This window comes from Brienomyrus brachyistius, chromosome 22, assembly GCF_023856365.1.
Source record: "Brienomyrus brachyistius isolate T26 chromosome 22, BBRACH_0.4, whole genome shotgun sequence".
NCBI lineage: Eukaryota > Metazoa > Chordata > Actinopteri > Osteoglossiformes > Mormyridae > Brienomyrus > Brienomyrus brachyistius.
Window position 1 is genome coordinate 11,808,278 of NC_064554.1, and position 21,764 is coordinate 11,830,041.

General features: G+C 49.0%; 2 protein-coding genes across 5 annotated transcripts; both read left to right on the forward strand.

Annotated features, from left to right (window-relative positions):
* The first annotated feature begins 2,689 nt into the window (after nt 1-2,689).
* LOC125718019 (probable G-protein coupled receptor 139) lies at nt 2,690-7,081 on the forward strand. 3 transcript variants are annotated; one of them, XM_048991485.1, is made up of 3 exons: nt 2,690-2,917; nt 2,950-2,952; nt 5,387-7,081. In XM_048991485.1, exons 1-3 carry the CDS (start codon nt 2,773-2,775, stop codon nt 6,331-6,333), a joined length of 1,095 nt encoding a protein of 364 aa, XP_048847442.1. In that variant the 5' UTR covers nt 2,690-2,772; the 3' UTR covers nt 6,334-7,081. The 3 variants fall into 3 exon arrangements, with proteins under 3 accessions (XP_048847442.1, XP_048847440.1, XP_048847441.1); XM_048991483.1 differs by lacking the exon at nt 2,950-2,952; XM_048991484.1 differs by lacking the exon at nt 2,950-2,952 and having other exon boundaries at nt 5,402-7,081.
* A 6,118-nt stretch (nt 7,082-13,199) lies between these two features.
* proza (protein Z, vitamin K-dependent plasma glycoprotein a) lies at nt 13,200-19,273 on the forward strand. Of its 2 annotated transcripts, none has more exons than XM_048991962.1 (9): nt 13,200-13,389; nt 14,397-14,537; nt 15,385-15,548; nt 15,861-15,885; nt 16,069-16,182; nt 16,480-16,614; nt 16,798-16,910; nt 17,582-17,699; nt 18,348-19,273. In XM_048991962.1, exons 2-9 carry the CDS (start codon nt 14,462-14,464, stop codon nt 18,878-18,880), a joined length of 1,278 nt encoding a protein of 425 aa, XP_048847919.1. In that variant the 5' UTR covers nt 13,200-13,389; nt 14,397-14,461; the 3' UTR covers nt 18,881-19,273. The 2 variants fall into 2 exon arrangements, with proteins under 2 accessions (XP_048847919.1, XP_048847920.1); XM_048991963.1 differs by having other exon boundaries at nt 14,400-14,537.
* The last annotated feature ends 2,491 nt before the right edge of the window (nt 19,274-21,764 follow it).

Here is a 21,764-nt window from a genome sequence, read left to right on the forward strand (position 1 = left end):
CGCATAACTGACCAAGTGCAGCTTCCTGCTCTGGGGGTTTGTTTTGGCACCGTGGTGCATAGACTCACAGACCGGTCATGGTCTGCTAATGCTGACTTTGACACCCTTAACCCCCACCCAGCCCTAACCATAACCATAAGTAACCAAACAAAATTCAAGAGTTTTTGCATTTTTACTTTTCTGATTGCAGTCACAGATTTTTAGAAAATTGAGTTTCCTGGTCCCCATAACAGCAAAAATCAGGTATTCATCATATTGTGGGGACATTTGGTTCCCACAAGGTAAGGTATATCTGGACCACATACACACACACACACACACATACACACACACACACGCACACACACACACACACGCACATTAGCACTTACTAGCAGTCTATCAGCACTCCCAGCATGTCCCATCCCAGCACCAGCTGTAATGCAGATACAACAGAGGAGCACAGAGACCAACCGTAATGCAGATGCAACACAACAGAAGAACACAGAGACCAGCCGTAAGGATGACACAAAGCAAGGTCGGGGTGACGAGGTTAATGAATGATATTGGCGAGTCTCACTCATGATGCTGTTTCTACGGTGGGTAAACAAAAAGTAACAAGCTCTAAACCTCACCTCCACCCATTACCACGGTACCTCACGCTTTTATGAACATCTGCCCAAAGTTAAAAAAATTTTATTACACAAGCTGCACAATTAACACATTTGCTACTGAGATCGCACATGCAAATCTCTCTTCACTATGCAAGAAAGACTATAAAAAGAAATCCGTACAACCAAACTATAACAAGGTTCTGCTGGTTAAGGACTACAATTGCATCTTTTTAAAAGATCTTCTAGTTCAAAGGAATGACAAAAGTAGTAAAAGTATCAGACCAAGGAACTTTCCCTTTTCAGAAACTGCTTTTCCACGCAACAGTTCTCAGTCCTGGGGAAGACAAGGTATAAACTGGGTTCCCATTTGGAGGGGAAAAAGAGACGCTGTGTGAAGGAGGTACCTCTATGCAAGGCCAAGAGCACATCAGGGGGCACCCTGAGGGACATGCCATGCTCTGCCGTACTCATGCTATACTCGTGTTATGATCTAGTATACGTGTGCCGCACTTGTGCCATGTACTGGAATATTCATGCTGTACTCGTGTCGTACTCATATCATACTCGTGCCATGCTCTGGTATACTCATGCCGTAATTGTGCCATGCTCTGGTTGTACTCATGCTATGCTCTGGTATAATCATGCCGTACTGGTGTTGTACTCATGTCATACTCATACCGTTATCTGGGCACGCTGCATTCTGGAATCTGCCTCAGCCTTCCCGCCGTGTGCGGGCAGGAGAGCAGCGAGCTGGCACGTCTTTCCGGGATCATCGATCCACTTCTGCGGGTCATAATTTATTTAACGCTGGCTATTTGCCACGTTGACTCTGCACCTCCGGCTCTGGCAGCTGAGCTCACAGGAGACGTAACTAGCCGGCAAAGCGGGGGCCTTTTTGTAGCTTCCCCATCCATAATTTTGACCCCTTTCACTCACGCAACTGACAGATAGCCGGGGCTCCTGAGGACTCTCCTGCATCCCTCTCTCCTCTCCTCTCTTGCTCGTGCATCATTCTTTTGCCGCCTTGCACAATAAACCCCCTCCTGATTATTTCCCCTGCCCCCCCCTCCCGTGTCTCTCCTCCAGCTCACTCTTTCTGAGCCGTGCATAATAAAATGGATCCAGGTTTTCATTAATCAGTAAAATGATATGTCTCCTTGGATAATGAACTTCCTCTGCCGTCTGAACTCTTTGCAGATCCTACCACTGATGCACAGTGTGTATTTTGGCATTATATAATTTGCAATGTTATATTAATCGATATGATTCCTTAAGGGACCGTGTCAGAGAGGTACATTCCTCAGGTAGAATATAAACTATAGCTCACTTAGAGGAAATTGGCTCCTGCAGGACGACTGCAGTGCTAACGGCATATAAGCTGTTACTGAATATTTGGAAGCGCAAACTGACAGCAGTTACTTTTCTGTATGGCAGATGCAGGGCTGGGGGACCCTGCGGGGGGGGGGGACCCTGCAGGGGGGGGGGGGACCCTGCGCAGCCCCCCAAGGGCCTGCAGCTGTACACAGAGCTGAGCTCTGATCCATCATCTTCAATATACCACTCGCAGGCAGCCACCATCAGACAGAGCGACACTGTCCTCACACATGTGCCCCCCAGCATGGCCTGACACCGCATGTATCTGCCCCTCCCCTCTCGCTGTCCCCCTTTCTGATGCCCCCACTCCTCCTCCCCTAATATATATCTCCCTCCCTCTCGTACACAGAACTTGCCGGCAGTATTCCTGTTCTCACACAAGCTCGCCCCCCCCCCCCCCCCCGCACCCCTACACGCCGCCATGTGACATTACTCCTGTTCTCCTCCCACTCCCCGCCCCAAACACACACCACGGCTTTCTCCCGCGCAGAGACCCTCGCGCACACAGTGGTTCCGCCTGCTTTCTGCCCTTCTGTCTCTCTCTCTCTCTCTCTCCTCCTCTCCCACCCTCTTATTTCTACTCTCTCCCTCTCTCCTCCTCTCCCACCCTCTTATTTCTACTCTCTCCCCTCCTCTCCCACCCTCTTATTTGCACGCCCGTGCCCAAAGGCAGCGAGGGGCCTCACACTTCCCCCCCCTGACCCCAACGCTTTGCTCCTCATGCAGGTTTCGCCGGCCAGCTGTGACTGAGCTTCCCCATTAGAGTCAAAGGAAGCCGAGGCGGAAACAAAGGGAATCCGAGCTCATGGAGCACAATCACATCTACAGCAGCCTGTCAGCCAACAGCAGCGCCTGGGGTGCGGGTCAGCACACCCCCGGGCTCCAAGCCTGTCCCCTGGGGACGCTGCCCGTCATCTACTACAGCGCACTACTCTGCCTCGGCCTCCCCGGTAAGGATGCGTCTCTTTAACACCATTCCCAGTTGGTTTGTCACCGTCTGTCTCTGGCTGTAACTCTCTGAGTCCCGGGGTTATCTCGGTGTATCCATCAGCTGTAGGTCTGTGTGTAAGAGCACAACGTTGTGTGTGAGAGACTTTATTTTATTCATGAAGCATTGTTTGGTTTTGTTTCGATTGATTTATTGGTCACTCATTTAGGGCTGACCCTGGGTGCATGTGCTCGTCTGCGTTGTCAAGCAAAATATTCAAATCATACAGTACATTCAAATGCACTGACCGTTAAAACTTTAGCACGTTAACTTTTTAAGTGCAAAACAATCCTGTTTTGCGCTCAGTTTATTCTGCTTAGCCTAAATTGGTACGATATTCAGTCACGGAACATTGACGGACGTGGCGTCCAGGACACGGATACAGCAGACAGTCACTTGAGGGTAGCAGCGATCGGCAGGATCTTTTCGTGGGAAATCCAAAGCCCCCCCCCCCACCACCACCTCTTTGGAGGAACCCGGTAACTCTGTGACCCAGTCCTGCGACTCCTGGCAGCTCGGAAAGACGCGCTGGTGCTGAGCCCAGTGGCACGCTTTGTGGTGGGGGGGGGGGGGCAGCCTTGATCGGCAAGTACGGGAGCGCCTTTGACGGCAGGATGAGAGCAAAACAGAGAAGAGAAGCGTAATTACGCACGGGCGTTGGCTGAGATCCCGAGCAGCTCAGGCTGAAGCCAAGCAGAGGTCTTCCGAGAGCCGGGATTTTCTCTTCATTCTTAGCATGAAATTTCCGGAGCACATAGATCCTCATCTTCTCCTTGCTAGTACTCATCGATGTAAAGATATACTAGAAAGTGCAATCAGTGTGCAGCACAAAAACATGCGCAAAAAGTAAACTAATGTGTAAAACTTGACCAACTTCTGTCCGCCTAGAGGTGGGATAACGTCAAACATCCCTCTTTCTCTTTGGTGAAGCTGTGGCCGCGCCCGCCTGTCAGTCACATGGGGGCGCTCTTACCGTTCGGCAGGTGTGGAGCTCAGCGTTACGGTGCCGGTAGCGACAGCGGCAGCCTGGCCGCCTCCTGGGACGTCGATCTGACCTAGATTCATGGAGTGGGGAGAATTTCCCGGGGCCAGTGGTGGGGGTGTTCATGTCGAACAGAAAGCCTGTACCATATACACACCCCACCATGCAGGAAACTCCCCCGAAACATTCACATGATGTATAACGTTCATTTATCGACTTAGCCAGCAGGGGGCTCACATACTTCACTGTTTGTCAATTCAATCTGTATTTGACCAAAACATCCAACCTGAGGACTGAGGATTACTGCCTCGGAGATGTTGACACCTCCTTTCACTACGCACCCCAGCTGTGTCCTCAGCTCACATCATTTAACGTGATTTCGTTAGTCAGCCGTTCACACACCGGCAGTCTCTCAAATCCACAGACAGAAGCTCTGAAATATTTAAGGATTCTGTTAGCGGCTCCTGCACCCCGGTATCTGTCTTCAGAAATTTAGTGTTTAATATCAATGGCAGCTTGTCGGGGAACCTAAGCTGATTTTTGACCCGCATACACTGCCGAATCGCTCTGCTCTCTCCCTGTGCCGCCCGCAGGCTGTGTGTGTGACTGATACTCTGCCTGTGTTTGTTTGTATTTGTAAATGTATTGGTCTGAAGAGCAGAGATATAACTCTCTGACTGTCAAGTGTTTGTTTCCCTGATTGGTTAATGTCAATAATTTTAATTCTGACGTTTTGTGTGATGCAATTACGTCCTTATCAGTATCATGACAAAAGGGGCCATTGTAGTGGCCTGTGTGCACTAATTGTCATCGCATTCTGCCGGACCTACTGCTATATTTGCCGATGATGCCAGACCAGCAAGGTAGCTTGGACTGAACTCGCCATGGCAACAAAAGCCAAACGATGGCATGATATTCTATACATGGGTCCTGCCATGAGCTCGGAGGCCGTCGGTCCCGTTCCCCGGCGACGCCGCGCTGCTGTGTCATGCGCGGCTGGATGACAGATGGTGGCCCTGACCTGTTCCTTCAAGCCCAACCCCCCGCCACGGCCAATAAGATTACAAGGCTGCACTGCCTCCTGGCAGCTGCCGTCACCAGCCAGGTGTCGCCGGGCCGGAGAACAGGAAGGAATCAGGTCGGAGGACAGTGGGGGGGCATCAAAGGGAAGGTTAGTGTTGAGAAGAGCGAGCGGCATGGCACTGGCTCATAGCCCAGCTTACCTCCTATTGGCTGTGTGTCCCGCCCCCTGGCAGTGATGCCCCTTCACATTCAGCACTTCCAGCATGTGACTAATTATAACTTATCCTTTCTCTTCATAATTCATCCCACCCCCGACTCCACCACACCACCTCATACCGGTCCTCCCTGCCCTCTCGTCTCTTCCTGTTCCACCCCTGCCTTGTCTGGTGCTCACTAACCCCCCCCCCCCTCACATGTGCCTCTAAGCAAACATCCTCACAGTGATCATCCTGTCACAGCTGGTGCTGCGGCGCCAGAAGTCCTCCTATAACTACCTTCTGGCGCTGGCGGTGGCGGACATCTTGGTGCTCTTCCTTATCGTCTTCGTGGACTTCTTGCTAGAGGACTTCATCCTGGGCAGCCAGCTGCCCCCCTCCCTCAACAAGACGGTGCAGGTGTTGGAGTTTGCTTCCATGCACACCTCCATATGGATCGCCGTGCCACTGACAGTGGATCGCTACATCGCCGTGTGCCACCCACTGCGTTACCACGCCATGTCCTACCCTGCCCGCACACGTCGCATCATCCTGCTTGTCTACCTGGGCTGCCTGCTCTCTAGCACCCCCTACTACTGGTGGCCAGAGCTCTTGCAGGGCTCCACTGGAGCTAGCAGCCCCGGCCAGCACGTGCTAGTGTGGGCGCACTGCGTCACTGCCTACCTGGTGCCCTGCTCCATATTCTTTGTCCTAAACTCGGTGATTGTCCACAAGCTTCATCGGCGGAGCTGCTTCCGCCTGCGGGGATACTCCACGGGCAAGACCACCGCCATCCTGCTTGCAATCACCTCCGTCTTTGCGGTTCTGTGGGCGCCACGCGTGGTTATGATCCTCTACCACCTCTACACGGCCCCGCCCACCGCGCCGGGCCCCACGCGCTTGCTCCACCTCGTCACCGACGTGGCTAACATGCTGGCGCTGCTCAACACCACCATCAACTTCTTCCTGTACTGCTTCATCAGCAAGCGCTTCCGGGTCATGGCTGCCACCACACTCAGGGCTTTCTTCCGGTGCAGGAAGCAGCCGGCTCACTTCTACGCCGGTCACAACTTCTCCATCACCAGCAGTCCCTGGATCTCGCCGGCAAACTCCCATCGCATCAAAATGCTGGTCTACCAGTATGACAAAAACGGAAAGCCGGTCTGCATCTCCTCCTGAGAATCGCCTCTCCGTTTTTTTGTTTTGAAGATACTGAATTTTCCCAGTATGAGCTGCGGGGAGGCATGTCATTGGTTAATCGTGGCCACCTGACTAGGAACCACAATTGAAGAAGAAACTCTAACAGAATCTGGACAGGCAGGCTTCAGGATCATTTCTGGTTAGAAAGCATACATAGTTATTCCGAAGATAAGCAGCACTTTCTTTGAATAGAAAAGCCAATCTAGAGAGCTGATTATGTGGTTTCCTCTAGAGGTCCCTGTCGTTTAAGGTACCCAAACCTGCAGCATTATGAAAGCTGGAGAAGGCAGATGAGAAGCAGCCCGGCCCCTGGCAAATGGTGAGCGCTGTTCCTTAATACTGGTCTGGATTTCCCCAGCGGGAGTCAGCTAGTTCCACGGGGAATGAAGATTGCTCACTCTGCTTACTCCGTTGGTTTCTGGGACCTTCTAAAGATGTGTGACTCACCACAGGAGCTATGACCTATGACCTCAGCTCTGGGGTTCATGTTTCTGTTTGGCATGTCGTCGGTATCCACAGCAACAAATAATGACGGACTCGTCAAAAAAGAGACACTAAAAAGACAGATTATATTTCCTCTATTTTACTATTTTTTTGCTATATTTAACACAGCTGTACTAATTAGTGATGGCGCTGTGCAATAAAGACCACAAACTGCAAAATGCTAATGCAGAATATGTAGCTGCAGCACTGTAGCACATGGAATAGTGACTGTTAGATACACAGAAAGAGCAAAAAAAATGACTGCGGATTTAACAGCTTTTGAAGCTCGTGATCCTTGTAGTAAGTCAACAATCACCGTGACCCGCCCTGCACTAAAGTTAAGGAATGTCAGGAAGAATCCACTGATGTACAATATTAATAAAATCTTATGAAATATTCATGTTTTTACGGATTTAGCTGAAAATCTATCATCACTTTATGTACTTAATTCTGAAACCCCTTGGTCATAGCAGTAATTTGCAAGCAGTGGGGACAGAAGCCGGGATTCTTCTGCCACGCTTTGTCCTTCCTGTGCACGGATGTGTTTGTGCACTTGCTGGGGTGACTGTAATTTACCAGGGCACCTGTCACCAGGAGCAGCTGGATTTTTACCCCCCAGCACTACAGTGTAAACACAAGACTGTGTCAGCCTGGGGAGACCCCCCCCCCTCCAACACAGGAGTGAAACGCACAAATCCATTGGGACGGAACATGCGGAACGTGGCGCGAAGAGAGCTTTGGATATGACACAGAAAGACGCATCAGTCAGTGAGGTCAAAGGTCACTCTGACAGCCCTACACAGTTGGTCTAAAGAACAGAAGGGTGTCCTCTTCAGCTGTGGCTGACCTTACCAAAGACCTTTCTATAGGGGCTGGACTGTGCGGCAAAAGGATTATTTTCTGTAAGAATGTTATCGAAGTCCAGGCTAATAAGCCCCTATACAGACAGAGACATGGTCTTCACCATGGCAACAGTGAACCCATTGGCAGCCAGTGCTGCTGTACAGTGCAGACGGTGCGAGGAGCTGCCTTTAATTTAATGAGACTCCTCGACTGCAGTCCTTCCATCTTTGCGGTTAGTTTTTAATTATTTCCTTTACTGGAAAAACCCACTGCCCCCTTTCAATAAACTTAAGTGGTGCACAAGGGCGGATATCATATAACCATGTGCGCCTCTCTGGGTGCTGTGAAAGCCGATTGGCTCTTGGAGAGCGACAAAGGTGGTGGAAAACCTGCGCACAACAAAGTCTCCTTCCAGCCTCCATTCCGGGCCTGCGATCTGCGCCTGCCATTTTCCCCCTTGGCGATGGCGTTGTTTGGAAATGCTTTGAAGTGCTTTGGAGAGACGACATTTTTATTTCATGGTGCAGCAGGCGTTTGAGCTGAAAAAGTGGCATTAGGGCTAGATGTCAGTGTGCATGTGCACTGAGTGTGCATGCGTGTGTGTGCATGTGCACTGAATACTGAATGTGTACACATGTGTGTGTGCATGTGCACTGAATGTGCATGCGTGTGTGTGCATGTGCACTGAATGTGTACGCGTGTGTGTGCATGTGCACTAGCGTGTGTGTGTGTGTGTGTGCATGTGCACTGAGCGTGTGAGCATGTGTGTGCATGTGCACTGAGCATGTGAGTGTGTGTGTGCCCGTACACTGAGTGTGTGTGTGTGTGTGTGTGTGTGTGTGTGTGTGTGTGTGTGTGTGTGAGCACGTTTACATGGCTCCTGCTGGACCTTATAACACTCCTCAGCAGATTTACCAAATAGTAGCACCTGAATAAACTAAAAATGAGAAAAATGAGACTAGAAAAATTCAGAATATTTCTAATGTTTTGATTTCTCTCTGTATTTATACTCTCGATAACCGTGTGTGTATTTAAGTATTCAAAGAAGCGAGCCTCCTGCTACCTGCGCTACGTTTCTACAGGATGACTTTTATATCAGTGACAACGTTAATCAGAAGTGGTTTCATTTGTGGTGAATTGTTGCCTATTGTATAACTGCATAATGTATTTTTAAATATGACGTTTCGATAAATAAGCACTGTATTTACCTGAGTGTATTTCCTGACCAAGAGGCAGGGTGACATCCCCTCCTTTTTGTCACATGACACTTGGAGCAAAGGTCGTGACCCAGCGGAAGAGGTGCCCAAGTGCCTCCATCAGGGGTGGCTATGTTGTTTATGCACCCCCCTCCCCCCATTAAGGTGACTATTTGTGGCCAACAAGCAAACATGCGGTGTGAGTGGTGCTGACCTCCAATCATCTGCAAGTGCTTCCAGGTCACGGCCGCCATCTTCCGGAACTGGAAGGTAAACTTACAACTTACATGAAAAGTCCTTGGATTTTGTGCCACTGCCTCTTCTTACCTGCCTGCTGTCTGTGAACAGGCAACACTGCCCCCTGCTGTCTGTGAACAGGCAACACTGCCCCCTGCTGTCTGTGAACAGGCAACACTGCCTCAGTACATGCTGGTCACATCTCCGATTCTGTGCTGGATGTTTCCTTAGTTTATGCTAAAAATGCTCATTTATAGATGGATGGTTTTATCTAACTGTTCCTGTCTTTGTAGTTTCTCGCAAAAAAAGGCTGTTCAGTAAGTCAATAAAGATTGAATTGTATTTATTCAAAAGATATTTCGCAATATTATTATATGTGAAACTGAAAGAATAAATGACATTACATTTTATGTATGTTTTAATCTTTACGACAAAGGAACTTGAGTTTAGCTTAAACATCTCCAGTTAATATTTTATCCTTTGTTATTATCATTTCCTGCGTCGGCTGTTATATCTGCACTGTGTTCATATCTAAGCACCAAATGAGCCCAACTGCAGTCTGTGGTGTTTTGAAATTCATTCTGATTGTTTCTAGGTAATATGGTTTGGTGTCACAGTCCTGAACAGCTAAACCTGTTCTCTAGCCTCCCCTAGGACTGCCTGCTCTGTCGCCTTGTCCTCTGGCCTCTGATCCATTTCACATGGTATATGTGGTGTGAACCAGTGTCTCCCAATCTGGTCCTTGGGGACCCACGGTCGGTCCATATTTTTGCTTCCACTGAGCTCCCTGCCAGACAGTACACATTTTTGCTCCTTTCCAGCTCCTGGGAGGGAGCAAAAACATACACTGCCTGAGAGTCCCTGAAGACCTGGTTGGGAAACACTGGTGTTGAAGCATCAGGAGACAGAACAGCTACCACTGCCTCAGGGACTTTTTTGATTTCCAGGGCAATCGATTCCCTTCAATACAATAGGTAGGGAAATCCTCCGAAACATTCAAGTAATTTCCCATTTGCTGAGATTCTCGCCACGTATATAGAGATCTGACCAAAGAGCAGACAAATGTAAAGCATCCCTATTAAAAAATGTTCTCATACCATTACACTGTTTGAATGGATATAGTATCTTCCAATTTCTTGGTGTTATTCAGATTGACAAAAAAGGAAAGAAATCAAGTCAAAGTCTTTAGTGTCTAGTCTGCCATATGTACAGGATACACGCATGAAATTCCGTTACTCTGAGGCCCCATGGTGAATGTACTAATAACGACAAGCGAGACAGACACGCAAGACAGACACGCAAGACAGACCCGCAAGACAGACCCGCAAGACAGACCCGCAAGACAGACCCACAAGACAGACCCGCAAGACATACCCGCAAGACAGACCCGCAAGACAGACTCGCAAGACAGACCCGCAAGACAGACCTGCAAGACAGACACGCAAGACAGACCCACAAGACAGACCCGCAAGACAGACCTGCAAGACAGACACGCAAGACAGACACGCAAGACAGACCTGCAAGACAGACTCGCAAGACAGACCCGCAAGACAGACCTGCAAGACAGACACGCAAGACAGACCCGCAAGACAGACCCACAAGACAGACCCGCAAGACAGACCCACAAGACAGACCTGCAAGACAGACTCGCAAGACAGACCCGCAAGACAGACCTGCAAGACAGACCCGCAAGACAGACCTGCAAGACAGACTCGCAAGACAGACCCGCAAGACAGACCTGCAAGACAGACACGCAAGACAGACCCGCAAGACAGACCCACAAGACAGACACGCAAGACAGACCCGCAAGACAGACCTGCAAGACAGACACGCAAGACAGACACGCAAGACAGACCCACAAGACAGACACGCAAGACAGACCCACAAGACAGACACGCAAGACAGACCTGCAAGACAGACCCACAAGACAGACCCACAAGACAGACACGCAAGACAGACCCACAAGACAGACCCACAAGACAGAGACGCAAGACAGACCCGCAAGACAGACCCACAGGACAGACACGCAAGACAGACCCACAAGACAGACACGCAAGACAGACCCGCAAGACAGACCCACAAGACAGATACAAGTATTCAAATATATACATGTATGCAAAAAAAAAAATTTAACTAAATTAAATACTTAAAGACATATGGCAGTGTAAATATGCTGAATTCATAGTGGAAATGTAGACAGCAGCCATTTTTAGTTTTATAGTTGTAGATAAGTAAGCAAAGTAAAACAGTGAAATGGCTATTCCTTGACATGGGTGGATGGTTAGGATCTGGCCTTTTGCTCAGACCAAAGGGAAATGCAGAGTGTGAGCGGAGGTGTAAACCAAAGACAATGGTGGTGAGGAGATGGACTGTCCAGTTATTCATATACAACACTAACCCAGCAATTGTGTCACTTAATTAATATTGAGCTCCAGCCTTGGTATGGAGCCCATGTTCCGCAATACAGCAGTATTATTACATATTATATAACAGCTATTATTTGTGAATTCATCTGCATGTTTCATCTTATCAGAATTCACAGCTGTTTATAACACTGAACATTTTCAGCTATACTTAAGGTTTCAGCCGCTGTGAAATATACAGTATATGGACAAATAATGTTGTGCTGTTATGAATGAAATTCAGCGTTGAATCTCATGGTGGATGGGCGTAGGTTCTGCCTGGTTTAATCTGCTGGGAACTAAAAAGGTAACTTTAAAAAGGTAACCTGGTACTGTAAAACAAGGGGAGTACCCGCACTTGGTACTGAATAACAAGGGGATACTGACACCTGGTACCGTAAAACAAGGGGAGTACCCGCACTTGGTACTGAATAACAAGGGGGTACTGACACCTGGTACCGTAAAACAAGGGGAGTACCCGCACTTGGTACTGAATAACAAGGGGGTACTGACACCTGGTACCGTAAAACAAGGGGAGTACCCGCACTTGGTACTGGATAACAAGGGGATACTGACACCTGGTACCGTAAAACAAGGGGAGTACCCGCACTTGGTACTGAATAACAAGGGGGTACTGACACCTGGTACCGTAAAACAAGGGGAGTACCCGCACTTGGTACTGAATAACAAGGGGGTACTGACACCTGGTACCGTAAAACAAGGGGAGTACCTGCACCTGGTACTAAATACAAGGGGGGGTACCAACACCTAGTACTGTAAAACAAGGGGAGTACCTGCACCTGGTACTGAATAACAAGGGGAGTACCTGCACCTGGTACTAAATATAAGGGTAGGTACTGACATCTGGTAGTGTACAACAAGGGGAGTACCAGCACCTGATATTGAATAACAAGGGGAGTACCTGCACCTGGTACTGCATAACATGATGAGTAATGGTACCTGTTTTTCCCCACTTCAAGCACTGCGTAATATGGAACTGAAGTCACACTTCAGTGTTTAAGGTCCATTTATCTAAAGCTATAGCGGGTTAACAGCTCACAAAAAGGTTCACTGAACACAGAGCGGAGCTTCACTGCAGAGTTATCCATCAGCGAGAAGGAGATTGTCTGCACACACGGTTACCATCCCTGGCCTTGGCTCACACTGTCTTATCTTGAACTGAAAGCTAGACGTGTTTTGAATTGACTGCAATGTTGAGTGGGCCTCCAGTGCTTTGTGGGGTAACAGCTGTGAACTAGCATCAGGAATCACTGAAAATAGAAGCATTATGACCTATCTTAGTTTATACAATTAAAGGCTAAATTGCTGAATGAGCAAATCAAAATGAAAAAAGAAATGATTGAAATTATTCTAAAAGCACAATGTAAATTATCATACAATTAAAATATTGTTTGTTGATATTTTCTCCATCCATCCTTTCAGTATGGGGATTTGGACGGTCTGGACCGTATCCCCGGCATCATAGGATGTGGCAGGAACATTCGCTAAAGGAAACACGAATCCCTTAACTGCCTGTATTCGGACTGCAGCGCAAAGGAATAAGCGAAGCTTAGATAGTTAGCAGACAGTTATCGTTGTCCGGTATGAACTTAAGAAACAGACAGAACGTGCTTTGGCTCCCTCTTGTGGCCACGTAGTGGGATAGCAGTCGCCTGGTCATTGCAAACAGTAAATGAATAGCTGAGGGCTCGCGATCCCGAGCGCGAGCTGGTGTGCGGGTTCGGGAGAAGCACCAGACAAGGCCGCCGCTGCGTCCTGCCGAGTCCCGGCGCCTGCAAGAGGGCATAAGCGGTGCCGAAACGCGTCAGCGACGATCCGGGAAACGTAAACTTCATTTACTAAACGCTCTGCACGTAAGCGATTCTGTTTACTTACTGTTCGCAGCTGTGTGTCACATACGAACGCTTAGAAAACTCGTACTCTTTTCGCCCTGACCATAAATATATAATAATATTTTATTACCTTTCAGGATAAATTATTTTTCATTGTGATGTGTATATTCTACATTCATACACTATATATTCAGTAAGTAATTTAATATTTAAATATGTTTTGACGTTTTGCTATAGCAGTTGCAACAGCCGCCAATATTCTATAGAAATTCAGGTTCAATTCGAAGTTACGGATATCTAACTTTGGTTTGTTTAATTTCCGTACGATCAATCAGTGGATAGAGAAATTGTTTTCGTTTGGTATTAGATATAACGGGACGTCTAATAATAATAACGCCATGTGCTGTAATATTTATTTACACCACATGATGGCACTGTACGAAGATGTAACGTGTAACCCAGACTACATGTTTAAAAACAACACGAAATGTAATACGCAGATAAATAATCGGCTACATGACGGATGTGAGAAAACGACTGGTGATGTCCATGGCGTCCAGACTTGATTAGTAATCAAATATTAAACATGGTAGTTTGCCTTAAGGTGATTAATTTCGCTTAATGATTTTTTTTGTCCTTTAAAACGGGGATGTATAGAAATGGTTATAATTCCGGCTCATTTCACCCGATGTCCACCGCCGTTAAAGGTGACATTCTGTACTGCATAAACATATGATTGTTTTATTAAAAGTCCATTGTGACGTTGTATACAGCGCAGTAATTATAAAACATGCGTCCTTGCCCATTTAAAATTACATTTATAAATAATAATTTAATTGACAATTTAAATAATTTAAATAGCCTTTATTTACTGAATATTGCCGCAGAACACCCTCCATACTCAGGTACTTTTGAGCTGCACTGTATGTATTGGTTGTGACGGGTCCTGTTGACACTCTTAGTTATACCAAAGTGTAATGGAGCTGATTGGCTGAACGTGACTGTGGAATAAAATGTCTGATTGACAGCAGGGAGGGATTTTGGACCCTTGAGAGCAGAAACAGAGGCAGCGCAGACTCACGCAGGCTCTACCATGGATTCCATAGCTATCGCCCTGGCCGCTATTCTGCTTCTGGGCTGCACGGAGGCGGGGCCAGAGTCCTCACAAGGTACCGGCTTGGTGTGGTTTGTATGGGGACCACGGGGCAGAAAAAAATGGCTCAAAGGAACATTCAGGGCAAGTATGGAAATAATCATGGGAGGCATATTAAGAAAGTTTCTGATGAAGGAGGAACAGCACTGCAGAACATTAGCGTGTTAGCCGTTTCAGAGGGGCTGGGCTGTGGTTTTCATCCTTCCCACAAACCAGGCCTGTTCTGGCAACCAGCAAGAAATCAGTGAGGACTTCAAAGGGCTGATAGCATCCTGGTCTTACTGACTGGTCTTCATGCTGAATGTGGCGTAGGTGTCCATTTACATCCATTTAGCTGTACTACAGGATACCACTGGCAGGAGTGTCGCCGGAATGAAGCGACTGGTTCAAACATAACCATCCGCAGCCGCTGTTGCACGGCGCCGATATCCCAACACAGATAGGCCTTGGAGTGAGATAGGTGCTGTTTGTGGGGTCGGAGGTCGCTTTTATGTGTTTTTGGTGTGTTTATTCAGTTCTGTTTTAGCTAGAATAGTACAAACTGCAGGTTAATAACTGACATCCCAGTTTTACCCCAAATTCAGATTCGGCCTGGTTATTGGTTCGTTTCCATCTGTGTAGTTTACAGAGAGGGAGATAGTTTAATAAATATTGCTGCTTAGTGCTGTGATAACACATTGTCATGCAAATAAGTACAGTAGTTTGGCTAGTCCAAGCAAATTGACCTATTACGTTACGTTATAACATTACGTTATTACGTTACGGTATAACATTACGTTATTACGTCACGTTATAACATTACGTTATTACGTTACGTTTTAACATTTCCTTATCTCATCATGGCCGACCTCTTCTCCCCCCAGTGTTCCTTAACAGGCAGGAAGCCCTCGCCGTCATCTCACGCCACAAGCGAGCCAATCAAAACAACGAGGAGAATCAGATGCCCCCCAACCTGGAGCGGGAGTGCGTGGAGGAGGTGTGCCAATACGAGGAGGCTCGGGAGATCTTCCAGGACACCTATCGCACAGTAAGCGCATCTGTGTGCTGCTCCCCGTCACTCTGCATTGTTCAGTTCCTTCCACAAGGGGATACTCTAATGGGGGCAGTGATGCAACTCAGGCCTGTAGCATGACATTGTAGTTTGCAAGGGCCTTCCTGTATGCAATGTGTGCAGCCTTAACTGGGACCTCAGACTGACAAGACCTGCTTTTGATCATTTATATACTTTGCTTGGGGGCCATTAAACCCCCGTCCTCCTTTTCTCAGGAGGAGTTTCTGAGGGTCTGTTATTAAACAGCGTTTAAGTGAACTGACCGTGCTGCTTTTGTTCTCCCCCCAGGATATTTTCTGGTCAGTCTATGTAGGTAAGTTCGGTGTGTTGGACTTGCTCTTGCATCTAATCATTGGTTTAGAGCTGTTTGATTTTGTTGGCATTCTAACTCTGATTTAAGTACTGTAGTACATACTGTGTACCGTATGAATTAAGAAGTGTTCTTGTTTGTTGTACATTGTCCTGATAAATAATCCCTGATTTGATTGTCACAAAGACGGGGACCAATGTGCCAGTAAGCCTTGTAAGAATGGCGCGCTCTGCTCGGACAGTGTGGGCAGCTACGACTGTGTCTGCAAGTCCGGCTTCACGGGCACCCATTGTGAGAACGGTGAGAGGTTCATTCTCCTGGGGATGTCAACTTCTGGGGCTTTGCCCAAGAGCGAGCCACGTAGATCCTGTGTACATCTGTTAAGGAGTATGTTTGGAGTAACGTTACTCCTGTTTATCGAATCGGCAGAACTCCTTGTTTCTCAGCCATGCTTTGCCTGCAGTAACAGCAGCAGCAGACGTGGTTTCAACCCTGAGCTGGATCTGTGCGGTTGTGCGACTGCGTTTAACTCTGCACGGACACTTCAAATGACCTCCCGCCCTCCCAAATCCCCCCCCCCCCCCCCACCGCTCCCAGACCAGACATTATGCATCCCAAATGCTGCCAAGGGCTGCAGCCAGTTCTGCAAGCCGGGTTTCACGGCATACGAGTGCTCCTGTGCCGATGGCTGGAGGCTGCAGGAGAAAGAGAAGGAGACGTGTGTCCCAGCAGGTACGCACCTGCCGCAGGTCTGACTCAGCAAGTTGAGCGCTGTGCCGTCAATGCAAAGGTTGTGGGCTCTAACCCCAGACAGCACATATAAATCATGACTCTTCCATCTGTTGTATGTCAATGAATATGTTCCTCATTCAAGGGCCCTGCAGATGTTTTTTAATCTCTCTGTTCCTCTCCAAGTGCCCTTCCCCTGTGGAAAGGTGGACAATGTAAAGCAGTGGAATGAGAGGAAGCCCAGCAACATGCAGGAGTATGAGGGGGCAGCCTGCAGCTCCGGGGAGTGTCCCTGGATGGTACTGCATCGCGACCTGCGAACCACATGCGCATACACACAGACACACACACACACAGACATTCACAGACACTCACAGACACACACACACAGACATTCACAGACACACAGACACAGACATTCACAGACACACTCACAGACACACACACACACAGACATTCACAGACACTCACAGACACACAGACATTCACAGACACACAGACACAGACATTCACAGACACACTCACAGACACACACTCACACAGACATTCACAGACACACACACACACAGACATTCACAGACACACTCACAGACACACTCACAGACACACACACAGACACACACACAGACACTCACAGACACATACACACACAGACACTCACAGACACACACACACAGACATTCACAGACACTCACAGACACACACACACACAGACATTCACAGACACACTCACAGACACATACACACACACTCACAGACACACACACAGACACTCATAGATACACAGACACACACTGTAGACAGAACGTAGCCCAAATGGTTTGCACACTCACACGTGTCACATTATGGTTCCTGGGCACCCTTCATCCATGCGGAGGCTGATCCCTGTGTTCCCCCTCCCCGTGCCTCCCCCTGCTGCGTGCCCCCCGCCCCCCCCCCACCCTGTGTCCCCTCTGTATCCCCCCCGCAGGTCCGTCTGCAGAACGCAGAGGGAGCCGCCTTTTGTGGCGGCGTCATCGTGAAGAAGAATCTGGTCCTTACCACGGTCCGCTGTGCAGTCAGCTCCCCCGGCTTCCAGGTGGTGGCCGGTAAGTGCATACCACTGCAGCCGAGCGTTACCTAGGCAACACCCAAAGGGGCCTGGAGTGGGGGGAGGGGACTTACATGTATATACATAATATATACAGTTTTTTTCCAGATCAGTTGATATTGAAGCTTCGAAGCTCGGTATTTGCTGAGGATTCCCTTAGAATCGCTCTTATGAACAGATTCAGAGCATTTAAAAAGCTGAGAAACTGAATGGACTGCAGGCTGAAATCTAATTTTAATAAATAAATCACTCTGCCACTGGGCATAGCAGTAGTAGTATGGCGCCAGTTTGGTTTGTTGTCGGCTTTTTTTCATGGCAGGTGGTGAAATACGTTTGTGGTGATATTTCCAGTTTTAGTTGTGCTGGAGTTTTCGGTACGCAGCCGCAGCCCCACCACGACACCCATGTCTCTTTGCCGAAATGTCGCTTTCTTCACCGGTTTGCATCTGTGCAGTGGCCGGTTACAGAGCGCAGCGTGATTCCCTGCCTCAGTTCTGTGTCTCGCTGGGTGAGAGACCCCTGTGACAGACTGAGGGCATGACAGGCTTTCAGAGTGTAGTAGGAGCACGGAAACAGCATCACCTGCTGGCCCCAAACAGTCACGTGTGACTTTTGACCTTTGAACCCATCTGCGCCCTGTTCTCAGGTAAGAGGTCCAGCAACTATGAGACGGGAGAGCAGGTGCTTTCCGTGAAGAATATACACTACCACCCGCTGTACCAGGAAGGGAAGGACAACGACCTGGCTGTGGTGGAGCTGCGTGACAACATCGCCTTGAAGAAGAGCGTGAGGGCGGCCTGCCTGCCCGAGCGCGATTTCGCTGACAGCGTTCTCATGGAGGGCGGGCACGGTGCCATCATCACCGGCTGGAGGAAGGGCTCCGACTCGCCCGTGCTGGAGGGCTCCCTCACCCTCAACTACCTGACCTATGAGCCTCTGGCCCGCTGTGCCGAGCGACACTCAGGCAAGGTCACCAACAAGATGTTCTGCACGGCGCCCCGGGCCAAGGCCGACTGCGCCTTCGGGGAGGGTAGCCCCGCCCTCACCCTGTACCGTGATGTGTTTTTCCTCACCGGCATCGCCAGCCAGCCCCCCGGTCATGACTGCAGCCAGGGCTACATCTTCCAGAAGGTCTCCCGCTTCCTGCCCTGGCTGAAACGCTTCATGGATTCCCACTGAGGAGAGATGGGAACACGTGGAGAAGAACCATACAGAGATCGAAGAGTGGAGTAACTTGCTTTGGTCACTGAGATCAGTCTCATAAATGGGCTTTGCAATGCTTATGTTTTTTGTATCTTAAACCATTTCAGACTTTGGGGATTGATACAGTTTGTTGTGTAGTTCCATGTCTTTTCCACAAGGTGGCACTCTTGTGTAAAATTAATAAGATAACATGCTTGTGACTAGGTGTAACTGATAGAGACAAAAACTATTTAGACCAAGATAAACCACAGTGTTGTTTCTGATTTATTTCTTAGTTGCGTCTTAGTGTAACAGTTTTAGCATCTGTACCTGACTGCTGTTATTCATTAAATCAGAAATGTATCCCTATTAAAGGTCTGTTTGTATCTACATTGTTTCATTGTAATGGTGTCAGTCTAGACTGGATGAAGCCCTTTGAACGGACTGTTCTGAAATATAGAATGGAATATAATAGAATAGAGGTACTTGATTCATCCCTTTAGATGTATTGGGTTGTGTTTGCATATTCCATCTTTCTCTCTGTAAGAAACACAGACTTACATGTACATCCAGGTCAGAGCACAGGCTCAGCCGATATACAACGTATGCCTCGGCAGGTTACGGCCTTGTAACACTGGAGGTTTAGCGCCTTGTTCTGGAACCCAACACCGATATAAATATCTATCAGCTACGGGATTTGAACTGACGACCTTCCATGTGGGAGCGCAGATCGCTAACCTGCCGAGGCATACGTTGCTTTTAATGACGACCAAGGGCAATCCAGTCTGAACACACCGACACACTGGGGCAGCTGCAGAGCGTTGTCATGGCAACGTGCTCTGAGAGATTGCCTTGGATGGGTTTTCTGGTTCCCATTCTGGGTTTCAAGCTTGTTTGCGGCAAACATGAGAACCCAGGCCTGGCTCTGGAGCAGAACACTGGGCTATTTCTGAACATCTCCCCCTCCGACGCTCTTTTGGACCTTAGTACCTACTGTAGGTAATAAGTCATTGCCGGGGGGTGCTGGGTTTGTATCCCAGGAGAGATGGATGTGTAAAGTGAATACCCGTGTTATGCAAGCTGCTTTATGCAACCCCCCCACGCCCGCCCAGTTTTTGTTCCCACAGGCCTGCTGTGACTCTCCTCACAGCGGAGAGGGAGCGTGAGAGACCACTGAGGAACAGCAACAAAAAACCTGTCCCACCACTTTGGATGGGGGTCCTGAAAGGGGCTGCCTGTTGCCATGGCGTTCTCCCGGGAGACCGTCCTACGTTCCCTGCAATCCCACCGGCTCCTTTTTAATGGGCGACGGAGATTAATCCTCATTGACCTCTTTCCTTCCTGAGACTTGGCACCTCAGTTTTGGCGGTGACACCTTTATTCACCATTCCCATCTATGGACGAGGGCAGCGGCGCTGTAGTGGGGGGGGGGGGGGGGGTGAGATGGAGGTGACGATGAGGAAAGTGGAGGGAAGCAGCGTGGGGGAAATGAGAAAGGGGAGGTGAGAGACATGGAGTGTGGTGATGGGCAGGCGGCAGAGGGGAGGTGAAGTGGAAAGGTGGTGGGGGGGGGGCGGTGATCGTCGTAGGAACTCATCTTGGTGGGGGGTCAGCGTGAAATGAGAAGCACTGCATTTTATCTCACATGCCAGCTCTGATCTCTGCCCATCCTGCCAGTTAACATGTGACAGCAAAGCTCATCTCTCCCAGCAGCCTGGGGTAAAGTCAGCGGGCAGACATGGGCAGGGGCAGGAGGCATCTTTCTATTCTTCCACCACAGCTGCCAAACTGCACATCTGGCTGCTCTGGTAATCAGGATAATCCTCCACTCTATAAAGATGGATCCCAAGCTCAGTTTAGCCAAACACTCTCATCTCCAGTCCAGCTGTGCCTGCAGGTGTTTGTGTGCGTTCCTCCACCAGCAGGGCATGGGGTCAGCTAGGGTGTGGACAGTGTCCATTTTGGCCCCGCTGGACAAATGTAAAGGAGCTTGGGTATGACGTCCTTCCCCCGCTGGTCCTTCCACAGTCGAGCCTCCAGGGCTGCACGGTCACATGAGCCTGCCAGCTGCCGCCTGGCGTCACTCGCTGACAGGCACATAGCGGGACGCCTCGGCACGGCCAGGACCCCGACCTGCTCTGGGACCTGCTGCTTGTTTCATGGGGTTGAAGGACGCTGGTGATACATCTACTACAGGGCAATTTTATGGCTTTAATACACCGATATAAATAAGCAGAAGGGAGTTCCAGGAAGCATCCAACGCTAAATCTCCCTCATGACCAAGGAAGCCCACGTCCTTTAAAATATATCCAGCATGGTGACTCCTTCCTTACTGCACACGAACGGCAGCCACAGTGCCTGCCTCTACAAAACGGTAATATTAAATACTACCTTAGTTCTTTAACTTTGCATTATTGTGGATTGATCTGGTTGCATGACACTCCAAAGAAGTGCAAAGTAAAGGTCTATCAGCGTTCAAGCTCCTAGACAGACACCACCGGTCTTATAAGGAGAATCTCCACGCTGCCTTGGTCACGTGACACGGCTTCCAAGCAGCCTATCATGTGACTCATCTGTCATAGTCAATAAAGCGAGTTGCTTATCTGGTGTTAACACCAGTGCTTCTTCTGTCTTTGTTCGACGGCTCACCTTAACCCAGGCAGGGGGCCGCTCTGTCACGCCTGATCCTCTTTGAAGGAGCTCTGCCCCCCCCGCGAGGCACGTACTCTACTTTACAAAACACAGTCCCCCCTCCACCCCAGCTACGCCCTCTCCTGAATGCCATGCTGCCAATGGAACAGCCTCTCTCAAAGGTCGTGACCTCTCTGAGCTGAGAGGAGCACGGGTGACAGCTGAGGAGGCCAAGGCTGATCTCCTCCCC

What these genes read in the sequence shown, in the direction of transcription:
- LOC125718019 (XM_048991485.1), top strand. Translation starts at nt 2,773, where the DNA reads ATGGAGCACAATCACATCTACAGCAGCCTGTCAGCCAACAGCAGCGCC.
- proza (XM_048991962.1), top strand. Translation starts at nt 14,462, where the DNA reads ATGGATTCCATAGCTATCGCCCTGGCCGCTATTCTGCTTCTGGGCTGC. An exon ending in GGAGACGTGTGTCCCAGCAG is followed by an intron (nt 16,615 to 16,797) that starts GTACGCACCTGC and finishes TTCCTCTCCAAG; the next exon opens with TGCCCTTCCCCTGTGGAAAG. An exon ending in CCGGGGAGTGTCCCTGGATG is followed by an intron (nt 16,911 to 17,581) that starts GTACTGCATCGC and finishes TCCCCCCCGCAG; the next exon opens with GTCCGTCTGCAGAACGCAGA.